The sequence below is a fragment of the Dama dama genome, chromosome 12 (assembly GCF_033118175.1).
Source record: "Dama dama isolate Ldn47 chromosome 12, ASM3311817v1, whole genome shotgun sequence".
Lineage (NCBI taxonomy): Eukaryota > Metazoa > Chordata > Mammalia > Artiodactyla > Cervidae > Dama > Dama dama.
Genome location: NC_083692.1, coordinates 79,204,050 through 79,218,769, shown reverse-complemented (window position 1 = coordinate 79,218,769; position 14,720 = coordinate 79,204,050). Strand labels below are relative to the sequence as shown.

The 14,720-nt window shown below is 40.3% G+C and overlaps 2 gene segments (V, D, J or C); both read right to left on the bottom strand.

The window, feature by feature from the left end:
* Positions 1-9,935: 9,935 nt before the first annotated feature.
* Positions 9,936-10,543, bottom strand: LOC133067101 (T cell receptor alpha variable 38-2/delta variable 8-like). The segment is given in 2 exon segments: positions 9,936-10,240; positions 10,495-10,543. Coding segments are annotated over 2 exon segments (354 nt in total).
* A 2,618-nt stretch (positions 10,544-13,161) lies between these two features.
* LOC133067100 (T cell receptor alpha variable 38-1-like) lies at positions 13,162-13,823 on the bottom strand. The segment is given in 2 exon segments: positions 13,162-13,469; positions 13,704-13,823. Coding segments are annotated over 2 exon segments (357 nt in total).
* Positions 13,824-14,720: the final 897 nt, after the last annotated feature.

The window sequence follows — 14,720 nt, the reverse complement described above, 5'->3', positions numbered from 1 at the left end:
GCAATAAGCAAGACAAAAATTCAGTCCCTAATGTTGTGGAAGACACAGCCTGTTTGAGAAAGGGACATTAACACTCATTCAACAATTGCCACCAAGTGTGGAGAATGTTGTGATGGGAGAGTACTGGGCACTATAAGAGTTAACAGGCAGTTATACTGAATCAAGGAGGCTAGGAAAATCCTCCCTGAAAAAGTAATGTTAAAGTAAAAAATAAGCACATTTTAGAATCTAAAAGCAGTATTAATCAGTATTCTAGCAGAAGACTCAAACAAAATTTGCCTAATTTGAGGAGACTTTAATGAGGCACTAGTTACAGAAGTATAAGCAGAGAGTAGGGAACACCTAAGGGATAGTGCTATTTTGGGACTAGCATCTCTCTGGGTCTTAAATGGAAGGGAGAGAGTGATTACTGGAACCTGGAGATAGAGAGGCTCTTTGGAGAGGCTGTCTTAAAGAGCTGATCTTCTGATAGAGGTTCAGTGTCAGCCTATGTCAGTCTCACAAGGAGGAAGCTGGGGCACTGTATCAGTTCAGTTCAGTTGCTCAGTCGAGTCTGACTCTTTGTGACCCCATGGACTACAGCACGCTGGGCTTCCCTGTCCATCACCAACTCCCAGAGTTTACTCAAACTCATGTCCATTGAGTCGGTGATGCCATCCAACCATCTCTTCCTTGGTCGTCCCGTTCCCCTCCTGCCTTCAATCTTTCCCAGCATCAGGGTCTTTTCCAATGAGCTGGCTCTTTGCATCAGGTATTGGAGCATCAGGTATGTGGAGCTCTTTGCGTCCAAAGTATTGGAGCTTCAGCTTGAACATCAGGCTTTCCAATGAATATTCAGGACTGATTTCCTTTAGGATGGACTGGTTGGATCTCCTTGCAGTCCAAGGGACTCTCAAGAGTCTTCTCCAACACCACAGTTCAAAAGCATCAATTTTTGGCACTAGCTTTCTTTATAGTCCAACTCTCACATCCATATATGACTACTGGAAAAACCATGGCCCTGACTTGACGGTCCTTTGTTGGCAAAGTAATGTCTCTTCTTTTTAATATGTTGTCTAGGTTGGTCATAACTTTTCTTCCAAGGAGCAAGCGTCTTTTAATTTCATGACTGCAATCACCATCTGCAGTGATTTTGGAGCCCCCTCCCAAAGTAAAGTCTCTGTCTGTTTCCATTGTTTCCCTGTCTATTTGCCATGAAGTGATGGGACTGGATGCCATGATCTTAATTTTCTGAATGTTGAGCTTTAAGCCAACTTTTTCACTCTCCTCTTTCACTTTCATCAAGAGGCTCTTTAGTTCTTCTTCGCTTCCTGCCTTAAGGGTGGTGTCATCTGGATATCTGAGGTTATTGATATTTCTCCTGGCAATCTTGATCCCAGCTTGTGCTTCATCCAGCCCAGCATTTCTCATGATGTACTCTGCATAGAAGTTAAATAAGCAGGGTGACAATATATAGAGTACTCCTTGATGTATCCCTTTCCTGATTTGGAAACAGTCTGTTGTTCCATGTCCAGTTCTAACTGTTGCTTTTTGACCTGCATACAGATTTTTCAGGAGGTAGGTCACGTGGCCTGATATTCCCGTCTCTTTAAGAATGTTCCACAGTTTGTTGTGATCCACACAGTCAAAGGCTTTGGCATAGTCAATAAAACAGAATTAGATGTTTTAGGGGCGCTATATACCCTGACCTTATACTCTTCCTTTTCTCTGGTCTCTGCGGGTGCCCCACCTTGAGCCTAAACCAACTAAAAGTCAGGAGGCAAGAGAGCCCATTGATACAGTTCCTACAGGTTAGCCACCTGGGTCACAGAACAGGGCGTGGAAGTATGAAGAAATGACCTAGAAGGGCAGGCAGGAGATAGTAAGCCCATAGTCCAATATGGGTGAAGATGAGAGTTGGGAGATGAGGCCAGAGAAATAAGTCAGAGCAAGGAAGACTTTTGAGTCTTGATGATTTTGAATTTTATCCTATGGGAAATGGGAAGTCACTGATTAATTTAAGCAAGAGCCTGAAATGATTGCATCTGCATTTTTAAATAATACCTGATTATAGTGAAGAAAATACCTTGGATGGGATGATGGTTTCCTTCACTGGTGTCACAGCATATTTACCTAGCAATCCATAAATATTTATGAGGAAAGGCTCATATGGTTTACACTTCTGTGTGTTGGAAATTAACCCATGGAAATAGAAGAGGTATTATAAGTTTATAGTCTAGAAGAAAAATTAACCCCAAATTCTAGTACCAACTGTTGTACAGTTACCTTCTTCAAGATTGTCAGATAAACAGTGCTGCGATGAACATTGGGGTGCACGTGTCTCTTTCAGATCTGGTTTCCTCGGTGTGTATGCCCAGAAGTGGGATTGCTGGGTCATATGGCAGTTCTGTTTCCAGTTTTCTAAGGAATCTCCACACTGTTCTCCATAGTGGCAGTACTAGTTTGCATTCCCACCAACAGTGTAAGAGGGTTCCCTTTGCTCTACACCCTCTCCAGCATTTATTGCTTGTAGACTTTTGGATAGCAGCCATCCTGACTGGCGTGTTATGGCACCTCATTGTGGTTTTGATTTGCATTTCTCTGATAATGAGTGATGTTGAGCATCTTTTCATGTGTTTGTTAGCCATCTGTATGTCTTCTTTGGAGAAATGTCTGTTTAGTTCTTTGGCCCATTTTTTGATTGGGTCATTTATTTTTCTGGAATTGAGCTGCAAGAGTTGCTTGTATATTTTTGAGATTAATCCTTTGTCTGTTGCTTCATTTGCTATTATTTTCTCCCAATCTGAGGGCTGTCTTTTCACCTTGCTTATAGTTTCTTTTGTTGTGCAAAAGCTTTTAAGTTTCATTAGGTCCCATTTGTTTATTTTTGCTTTTATTTCCAATATTCTGGGAGGTGGGTCATAGAGGATCCTGCTGTGATTCATGTCGGAGAGTGTTTTGCCTATGTTCTCCTCTAGGAGTTTTATAGTTTCTGTTCTTACATTGAGATCTTTAATCCATTTTGAGTTTATTTTTGTGTATGGTGTTAGAAAGTGTTCTAGTTTCATTCTTTTACAAGTGGTTGACCAGTTTTCCCAGCACCACTTGTTAAAGAGGTTGTCTTTTTTCCGTTGTATATCCTTGCCTCCTTTGTCGAAGATAAGGTGTCCATAGGTTCGTGGATTTATCTCTGGGCTTTCTATTCTGTTCCACTGATCTATATTTCTGTTTATAATAGCCAGGACATGGAAGCAACCTAGATGCCCATCAGCAGATGAATGGATAAGGAAGCTGTGGTACATATACACCATGGAATATTACTCAGCCATTAAAAAGAATTCATTTGAATCAGTTCTAATGAGATGGATGAAACTGGAGCCCATTATACAGAGTGAAGTAAGCCAGAAAGATAAAGAACATTACAGCATACTAACACATATATATGGAATTTAGAAAGATGGTAATGATAACCCTATATGCAAAACAGAAAAAGAGACACAGAAGTACAGAACAGACTTTTGGACTCTGTGGGAGAAGGCGAGAGTGGGATGTTTTGAAAGAACAGCATCGAAACATGTATATTATCTATAGTGAAACAGATCACCAGCCCAGATTGGATGCATGAGACAAGTGCTCAGGCCTGGTGTACTGGGAAGACCCAGAGGAATTGGGTAGAGAGGGAGTGGGAGGGGGATTGGGATGGGGAATACATGTAACTCCATGGCTGATTCATGTCAATGTATGACAAAACCCACTACAATATTGTAAAGTAATTAGCCTCCAACTAATAAAAATAAATGAAAAAAAAAAAAGATTGTCAGATAAGTGTATTCTAGAAAATGCTTTTGCATGATAGAGCAAAAAGGATCTAGCAATGGTCATGTTTTTCCCCAAGATTGGAAGAACTTTTTCTTTTACAGTGCTGCTAATGAATGATCCTGCCATTTAAAATTGCCTTTTCCAAGATAAAGATACCTATGAGTGACTTGTATGCAAATGACTTTGTATCATGCAAGAGTTCAGTCCCTATTATTTTCTAATTCATCAGTAGCCATTTCTCCAAGCCAGAAATGTCAAAGAGGGTTTAGGAAATTTATCAGCTTACTGAAACTGAAGACTCTATCCTTCAAATTTCCTGCTTGCTTTCCTCAAACCTCGTTATGGAATGAAGACTGGCTGAGAATGAATCAGTAATATGTAGACAAATCTAATGATAGGCTTTCAAGGTGGCGCTAGTGGTAAAGAACCCACCTACCAGTGCAGGAGACATAAGAGACGTGGGTTCGATCCCTGGGTCGAGAAGATCCCCTGGAGGAAGGCTTGGCAACCCACTCTAGTATTCTTGCCTGGAGAATCCCATGGACAAAGGAGCCTGGTGGGTTCATAGGGTTGCAAAGAATTGGACATGACTGAGGTGACTTAGCAGATACACACATACAATGATCTTCAAAGTAGGCAAGAGATATGTATTTAAGGGAATCAGTTTCTAGATCCTTGACTTCTCTAAAATGAGAAGTACCCTTTCCTAAAAACGATCTGCCTGAGAATTTGACTGTCGTTCTCATTTCCTAACTTTCATTTCACAGCTGTCCTTCTTACTTTACATGGAATTTTTGCAGCACTTCTCTGAGGTTGAAAAACCACTAGGGCATTAAGAAAAGGGGTATTTCTTTTTATTGGTGTCAGGAAAGCATTTAATCAAAGCAATTAAATCTGACCTCAGTCATTTCATTAAGAAATGTGCTTTCAAAAATCTTTTTGGCTGTTACATTAAAAAAACCTTTAAAAATTATAGCATATTTAGGTTGTTTTCATTAAGTATGCATTACCAGTAATTGTATTTACAACTCAATCCAGAAATAAAAATAACTTAACAATTAGAACAATATGATCAGGGAAAATTAAAAAAATAAATAATTTTAATTTCATACATGTTTTGCAGACATTTTTGGTAATCAGTAAAAAACTTTTAAAGACAAATGTATTAAATTCTGCACGGGAAATTGAATGGAAATATAATTTTAAGAAAAGAAAGGAGTAATATGACATCTTGTTCATGAATTTTAATTGGATGTTGATGGATATCAAATCACTTTGGAATTAAGATTTCATTGCATATATTTATAAGCTATTATATAAGTTTTATTTGAAAATGTCAATATTTATATTATAGTGGAATTTATAACCTTTAGAGCTACTTAAACATTTAAAGTAATTATAAAACATTTTAGAAGTCATCTTAAAAATGTGTGAAGGTTTTATAGTTTTCTAAAGTCTATCACTCATCTAAAGTGCTGATTGGCCTACAAACATATGTGCTTTGATGACAACGCAGAATTACTGGCAATGTCTGCTTTGGTTAATCCTCTAACCATTCTTTAAATTTATATCTTCTACAGATTGCTGGAAAATATCACTCATTGAAATTCATGAGACTTCTCCAATGTTTCCCCTTAAATCTGAATCTAAATGAAGTAAGACAGAACCAAAGATTTTTAGATCTGACATCACTCACCTTTCTGAAATTGCAAATGTTCTGTGCAAGAAATTATCAGTGTAATTCTGAGCTTCTAGAAAAGGTTATCTGCATCAGCCTCCCCATTAAGCAGGAATTTCCTTCTGCCAAAGGGTAGACTTCCGTTGCTGCAGTCAGTGGAATGTGCCCATTCCTGATGTCGCAGAGGCAATGAAGCTTCCTAAGAAATGTGAGAACAAAGAGCTGTGTTAAGAGAGAAAGAGCATGAAAGCTCCATACTCTCTATTTTGTTAGTAACCAAAGCAAATGAACAGTGTTAGCAAAGCATATTAACAGGAATCAACATATCCTAATGTGGTCTCAATGCCTAAAAGTTCTATACCAGCCATGTTCTTAAGCAAATACTAACATAAGCACATGTGATATTTTGATTTATAAAAAGAAATGGATATCTGATCTTCATTCCATTTCTGGCACCTAAAACTCTTGGAATTTCTTATGGCAAGAGCCTTAAAGTTATCTTAAATTATGTTAATGAGGTGATTTTCAGAAAGCACCTAAGGACAGTGGCTGGTTGACAGAGGAGCCAACCCTGTGATTAGAGGGTTGCAGCTTTTAGGCCCATCCCCCTGATTTCCAGAGAGGGGATGCAGCTGTTGAGTCTATTGCCAATGGACAATGACTTAATCTGTCATATCTAAACAATGAAGCCCCTATAAAAACCCTTAAGGCTGGGGTTCAGAGAGTCTCTGGGTTGGTGAACAGATGGAGATTCAGGAAGAGTGGTGTATGCTGAAGATGAGCTTGAAAGCTCTCCTTTCTTCATATCTTGCCCTACCCATCTCTTCTACCTGGCTGTTCCTGAATTGTATGATTTTATAATAAACTGTTGATCTAATGAGGAAACAAGCTTCCTCAGTTCTGTGGGCCACTCCAACAAATTAATACTCCCCAATGCCTCTTGAGAAATCTGTATGCAGGTCAGGAAGCAACAGAACTGGACATGGAACAACAGACTGGTTCCAAATCGGGAAAGAAGTATGTCAAGGCTGTATATTGTCATTCTGCTTATTTAACTTATATGCAGAGTACATCATGAGAAACGCTGGGCTGGATGAAGCACAAGCTGGAATCAAGATTGCCAGGAGAAATATCAATAACCTCGGATATCCAGATGACACCACCCTTATGGCAGAAAGTGAAGAACTAAAGAGCCTCTTGATGAAAGTGAAAGAGGAGAGTGAAAAAGTTGGCTTAAAACTCAATATTCAGAAAACTAAGATCATGGCATCTGGTCCCACCACTTCATGGCAAATAGATGGGGAAACAGTGGAAACAGTGAGAGACTTTATTTTGGGGGGTTCCAAAATCACTGCAGATGGTGACTGCAGTCATAAAATTAAAAGATACTTACTCCTTGGAAGAAAAGTTGTGACCAACCTAGATGGCGCATTAAAAAGCAGAGACATTACTTGCCAACAAAGGTCCGTCTAGTCAAGGCTATGCTTTTCCAGTAGTCATGTATGGATGTGAGAGTTGGACATAAAGAAAGCTGAGCGCCAAAGAATTGATGCTTTTGAACTGTGGTGTTGGAGAAGACTCTTGAGAGTCCCTTGGACTTCAAGGAGATCCAACCAGTCCATCCTAAAGGAAATCAGTCCTGAATATTCATTGGAAAGCCTGATGTTCAAGCTGAAGCTCCAATACTTTGGCCACCTGATGTGAAGAACTGACTCATTTGAAAATACCCTGATGCTGGGAAAAATTGAAGGCAGGAGGAGAAGGGGACGACCAAGGAAGAGATGGTTGGATGGCATCACCGACTCAATGGACATGAGTTTGAGTAAACTCTGGGAGTTGGTGATGGACATGGAGGCCTGACGTGCTGCAGTCCATGGGGTTGCAAAGAGTCGGACATGACTGAGTGACTGAACTGACCTGATGGGAAGATCTCCTACCCACCCCCACCCATCCCCACCATATTAGAAACTGAGATTCAGAACATCTTCTGGTCAGCACAGAAGCAGGACAGGATATTCTTGCCCAGACAGTAGGTAGAAAAGTGAACTGAGGCAAAGATAAGGATCAGATTAGCTGATATCTGCATATCTATCAGACTTTTATTTTATGAATATGTCTGCATGACAAAAAAATTTCACATTTTTTTCTTATTTCTTCATTAACCTACATCAGCTCACTCTTGCTTAGTAGACTATTTGTTATATTATGCTATGGTATGTGTTGTATTACCTTCTGGGCTGGGGTGATATTAAAAACTTATAACCCAATATTTAATAACTTGTTTGTTATTTGGTATGGATATCAGAACAGACTTAGGTTGTGGGGAGAAAGTCAGAGTGTTGAACAGAATCCTGGTGAGGATTCCAAGCTATTCCACTGTTTAATTGCTGGCTGTGCCAAGCATTTTCTCTTTAGTTGCTGGGTCATGAACAAGTTTTGGAGAGGAACCAAGACAGCCAAAATTGTAGTGATTGGAACTGAGCATGTAAGGGGCCATTAGGAAAAGGTTAGTTGCCAATGAGCATGGTATTTCCATTTTTAACAACCAATAAGCTTTTATAGTGTATAATCAGGGAAAGTCAGTCCTGTATCTAGTAGTTCGCTTTGCCTAAAATTCATTTGAAGTGTCATTAGGAGGGGTAGTGCCCCAGTAGATTCATTGTTTCCAGATGCCATTAACTGAGGGCATATAACATACTTTTCCATTCATTATTCCAAACAGAATTATTTGCTAAAACAGATTTTAAATTATGTAAACATCTTAATCAACTCCGCTTTAAAAAGATGAACGTCAATGAAAAGGGGTTAATCAAACTTTTTACCATTGTAACATAATTTGTGGTTGTGAAACACTCCCATGGACGTGAATCAATGGACATGAGTTTGAATAAACTCTGGGAGTTGGTGATGGACAGGGAGGCCTGGTGTGCTGCAGTCCATGGGGTAGCAAAGAGTTGGACATGACTGAGCGACTGAACTGAACTGAACTGAACTGAACTGAACTGAACACTCCCATATTAACAGTGTAACTGTGGTTGTTCTCAAGGTTTGAGGGGGAAGACTGTAGTCTTTAACTCCCAGGTGATTGCTACATGCCACTTCTACCCTAGAGTCATTGGTCTAGAACAGTAGAAAGAAAAAGAAAGCGCCATTTATAACATTTAGCACTAATTTTTGTACTGTCAGTGTTGATTCCCTTTTCTGTCAGGACTTCAAAAGAGAGCAAAAAAAAAAAAAAAGAAAAAGAAAAAGAAAAAATCTTTGACTGATCTGTCTTCCCTGATATTTTATGGAAACCCCTCTCTGGGGCGTTCTGGAGGTCTGGAACCCTCTTGTTAGACTTAACTATTTCAGTCATGGAATATCTTATCCAACTTTATAATTCACTCAAAGTGGGCAGATAGAATTAAATGCTTCAGGAGGGGGTTCTTCATAGCTATGTACTGGGGAGGGCAGATTATGGACATACAAAGAAATATTGGCATCATTTTTTTCTATTTTATTTTCTTTCCCTTTCACATAAATAAGATGGAATCATTTCCAGGTCTGGACATTCCCAATTTCTCGGGGAATGTTAGGTGGTGACTCTGGCTATGGCAGCTGCTTGGCCCCATCTTTCTAAATGGCTCACCTTCTCCCAGAAGCAATGGTAGCATAACCAGAAATTAACCTTTTTGTTTTTAAAAAATTATTAATTTGCATTTGCTGACAAGTACTTGCAGCACATGAAATCCTATTGGATGTGTTTGTTCTCTTTCCTTACCTTTTAGATCAGGCCAATTGTGCTTTAAGGAAATTTGAGAAAAAGAGGGTGGAGTTGAAGTCAGAAACAGTGACTGATGTATCAACTGGAAAACAATGAGATGAATGTGATGTCGCTTGTCACACTGTTTTTGTAATTATAAAGAAATTAGATGTGGGTACACACACATACCACAAAATTAGACAGCCCAGGCTGGGAGGTAAAGGGTGAAGAAATTCTCCAAGCCCAGAAATAGGAGATTTCTATTGTGTGTTTTAATCCTTATCAAAGCTGTGGAAAATAATAAGGTTTGTGGGGAGTATGAAACATTCTGTTTCAGATATGTTGAGTTTGATATGGTCATGGAACATGCAGATAGAGAATACAGCTTTAGTTAGTGCTATAAAAATTCCTGGATGGTAGTGACACAGAATATCTGACCCCTTCTATAAAACAACAGGGTTTTGAAAGTTAAATACATGTGAATGTAAATACTTTACAAACTATAAAGTGTTATGTACCTCCATTATTTTTATTACTATTTTGAGAACTTCAACTTATAGATATCCTTTCTGTGTTTCCTATAGGCAGATGGAATAATATTTTTTTCTTCTAGAGAAGTCCATGATTTTCTGTTCTTTTACCCAGCTAGTTCCCCTGACCTCTGCACAGATGCTGAGTTCTGAGGTTTCTGTAAGCCTCTCTCCGTTGCTCATCTCACTGTGCACCACTGTAAGCACAGAAATACATTGCAGCATCCTCCAGCTGGGAGTCTGAGATCCTGAGACTGAAGGCCTTGGCTTCTTTCTGGAAGTTCACAGAGTAGCGATCGTTGGTTGCATTCTGTTGTTCATAAGCATATTGGCGAATAATGAAAACCATCTCCCCGCTGGGAGGCTGTTTGTACCAGAACAAATAATCACTCTCACTGGTGCTATATGCACAGTCCAGGGTCACTGTGCCTGCCTCCTGTACAGACTCTTCTGGTTGAGGCTGAGTGACCGTCTGGGCCACACTGGGTCCTGTGGGAAGGAGGAGAGAAAGGTCCGCACTGGGTGTCACAGGAGAGAAAAAGCAGGCAGACGTCCGAGCTGGTCCCCATTGCCACCCACCTTTCTTCTGCTTGATCTAAACTTCAAGTAAAATGCATCAGCTTTCTTGCCCCCAGTAGCTTGGACCCACGAGGAAGTAACAAGATACCTGTGTTAATGTTTTTTCTTCCTACTTCCCAGTCCTAGTGGCTGTTAGTAAACGCAAATACACATGCTTTCCTTACCAAGATAGATGGAGAGCACGGCTGCCCACAGCAAACCGGGGCCTGACATGTTGGCAGTTCTCTCCTTCAGGGACAGAAAAACCTCTTGTTCTCATCAGAACCTTGGTGACATCCTGGCTTCAGAACAGGAACTGGTTTGTCAGGTGGGCAGTTGATTCTCTGTTGTCAACCGTGCAAGCAGTGCCCTCTTCAGGTCATGGAAATAGTTACTGAGGCAATTCCTATGATTCACTCCTCTACACAGAAGGAACTTGGTTTAGTTAAGAAATCTGTTCTATAAGGAGTCTGTGACCACTGGGGAGAAGGGATTCAAGGATTCACTATTAGAGAAGAACACCTGGAGGAGATAAAGTTTTGAGGTGTGCTTATGGGACCAATATGATTTGACCAGCCTGATACAAATGAAAGGGAAATTTGGATGAGTGGAAAAACCAGAAAAGAAATTCAAGAGACTGAGATGCTTATGGGCTGGTAAGGAGAATAGACAGACTGGAATAGAGGTATCTTTTGAGAAGAAGTAGGAATGAGGTTTAAATAATGAGGATGAGCAGATTCAGGGACAGGGATAATGACATTAATAAAAATTGAGACTTGGTAAGTAAGGATTTGATCATACATCTACAGAGACTGGATTTTCATATACGATCTATTTCCCTATCTTTTGAAAATATAAGGTGTCAGCTTCTATTTTTCCAGTTATGTAATCACTCAAGTACCAACCTGCTCTTGTTAGAAATCAGCCCAGTAAAGTTCACCTTGAACTTTCTTCTGTTCTTTCTCTATCAAATTTTTAAAGCACCTCTGTTTTAATTTTGTCTCCTCGCAACCCCCAAAAAGGAGCCTAAAGCAAGAATTCAGGTGAAGGCAGTTTATTTAGGAAGTGATCTTAAGAAGCAGAAATGAGAAAGTAGATAGCTCAGTATTGGGGCTTGATTCTGCCAGGATCTCCAAGAAACATACCAGATACATCTCAGGATTATCGTTGGGAGGCAAGAATCTGTATATGCATCCATCCCTTTTCCTTCTGGTTGGTGCTTGCTGGCAGGGATGGTAATTTCCCTTTAGTTTCAGGCTGTGCTTGCCCACGGACTGAATGAGCTCCCAAGGAATCAGAGAAGGCCCTGGGGTACGAAGTAAAACTAATGCACAGTGGACGCTTAATGTTGCAAGTTATCAGCTTGAGATGAGTCCCAGTGCCCACAGAATTGTCTGCCACAGCTATTGCTAACATCAGACCTAGGTGTTTGGATGTGACAATAAGGCACATGAGATATTTGTGACGGAGCTCGCTCTGACAATACACAGAGGTCTGCTTGTCTCATGTTATTTGCATGGTGTCTCTGAGTATTCAAGGTTGTGGCAGGCTGCAACCCATCTGAAACACTTGATACACGAGGTAGTATGACCTGAGCTTCAGGCCCCACTCCTTTACATGGTACTCATCTCCTCCCTCCTGTGCGATGCTCTCCAGACTTCTGTATATTAGACAGAACTTTAGCAAACTCAAATTCTTACCAGGTGTGGTGGCCCAGACCCTCTTGGCTGAGAGGTCTCTGTTCTTAGTTTGTTCTTTTTAGACCTTGTTGCCATGGTGACCATTTGCTGTTTTTACTGGGCCTGGAAATACCCCATGTGAAACACTTGCATTCCGGACATATTCATTTTTGTTTTCATTATGCTGCAACAACCTGGTACTCCATGATAATCAGAATCAATAACCCCTCCATCTAGTAACTCCTGTCTTTGCCTGCTGGACTATCAGCTCAAGGAGTTCAAAATGACCTAGGTGGAAGTCAGAGCTGCAGGTTCAGTGAAACCCTTGAGAGTCCATTGATGGAAGCATTCTTCCTTGGGGAACCAGGACCTCTAATCTAGCAGAGCCTGGATCTATGGGAAAGGGGAACACACATTCTGAAGGTGGGTTTCAGGGAGTAATAGGAAAAGAGTATATTCTGCTTCCATTTCTTGGTTTCTAAACTTGTGTATTTCACCTAGGGTGCAACAGATTGGACATTGGTTTAATGAGTGTTATCTCTTCCTGGAATAGCATTTGAACCACGAATGGTCTTGCTCCTGAGCTGTCTTCTTAGCTGAGCCTTTAAAAGGCCATTCCTTCTTCTAGGTCACTTGATCTAGGTACATCAACCTAGGTTATCTCTTAAGTCTGTGGTAAGACCAGTGGGGTCCCTGCCTGGTTATGCCCACACTGTCACACCGTTGTGTACTAAAATAAGTATCTTTTTCTGAGGAGCTTCAGTTTTGGTCAAGGAGGACAGTTAAAAGGACAAACACCTATGAACAACTTGGAAAAGATTAAAATTATTGGAGGTAAGAGTTCCCAGGAAAATTATAAAGATTTGCTAGACAGAAGAAATGCTTCAGAAATCTAACTAATCATGTATACCATATGAAGCAATGAGGGTTACAGATGATATCATGAATGAAGACACCTCGTAAAACTGGAAAGTACTGTACATGTTATTACATTTACTTAAGAACTACAAGTCACAGACATTCATCTCTCTGTTTCTTATATTTAGATAAGAACAGCTATTGTTTCAAGTAGAAGTCAATGATTTTCTGTTCCTCTTATCCCAACTACTTCCCCTGACCTCTGCACAGATGCTGAGTTCTGAGGTTTCTGTAAGCCTCTCTCCGTTGCTCATCTCACTGTGCACCACTGTAAGCACAGAAATACATTGCAGCATCCTCCAGCTGGGAGTCTGAGATCCTGAGACTGAAGGCCTTGGCTTCTTTCTGGAAGTTCACAGAGTAGCGATCGTTGGTTGCATTCTGTCGTTCATAAGCATATTGGCGAATAATGAAAACCATCTCCCCGCTGGGAGGCTGTTTGTACCAGAACAAATAATAATCACTCTCACTGGTGCTATATGCACAGTCCAGGGTCACTGTGCCTGCCTCCTGTACAGACTCTTCTGGTTGAGGCTGAGTGACCGTCTGGGCCACACTGGGTCCTGTGGGAAGGAGGAAAGAAAGGTCCGCACTGGGTGTCACAGGAGAGAGAAAGCAGGCAGATACCCAAACTGATTTCCAACCCCACCCACTTTTCTTCTTGATCCAAACCTCAGCAGAACATATCAGCTTTCAGCTGGGCTCTGTGAGGCAATGCAGTTCCGGTGCTATTAATCTTCTCCCGTTTCCCAGCCCCATTAGGTAACATTATAAATAAAGACCTAAGCCTTCCTTACCCAGACACATGGAGACCAGGACTGCCCACAGCAAGCTAACAGGTGTCATGCTCACAGCTCTACCCCGAAGGCCGAGAAGCCTCCTGCTCTGATCTGGGGTCCCCTCTGTGATCAGTGACACGTGAGCTTCAGGGCAGGAAATGGTGTGACAGCTGACAGGTGACTATGCCTCACTGATGAAAGTTTTCCCAATACTTTTCGGTCCCCCTTCAGGAACTAGGCTATGGGTTATAATTTTAAATGAAAGCAAAAACTGTTTTCTGAGTTTTTAAAAATTCTAGGATGAAAGTTAAGAGCAGAGGGAGCTGGCAAATGTATTTTGCCAAGTCCTAATGCTAGGGAGAAGAATGGAGCCCTGGAATGGTAGGTAGAGGTGGCCAGGTTTATATGCAACAATGGCAAATTCTGTAATTTTTCTTTGTGTTAAGAAAAATGACAAGCCAAGTGTGATAACTATAAACAATTAATTATGGATGACAAGAATACACCTGTTATATTAATGTATTCATTTTTTTATAGTTTTAGAGCTGCTCAAAATAATGAAAACAAAGATATATGTGACTGAAAAAAGCACAGACTAAACACAGAGTAAATGGAAGCAGAATGTGTATTGTCTAATTGTGCTTATATTTTTCATGGACACTTAAAAAATAAGACCTCATTTGTGCTATATTTAGAAGTTCTGAAATAACTATTTCAGGAATTCTCATCAGCACCAAATTGCCTCAAACGACTCATATTAATATGTATCATTTTATACAAGTTAAACTGTTAAGTCATGTGTGCTTGTAATATCAGACCTTGCATTCAATACACAATGCCATAGACTCTTTCCAAACCTGTATTTTTCAATGAACAATTAAAAAGATTGTCATTAAGAAAAAAAAGAGTTGTTCCCATTGCTCTCATTCCATTTTGAAAAAAATACTGGAACAAGGGAAAAAACATACCATGAGTCTCTAGAAGTTTCTGTTTCCAGAAGGAGTGACATGGATACTCATGTAATTCTAGAGTTGG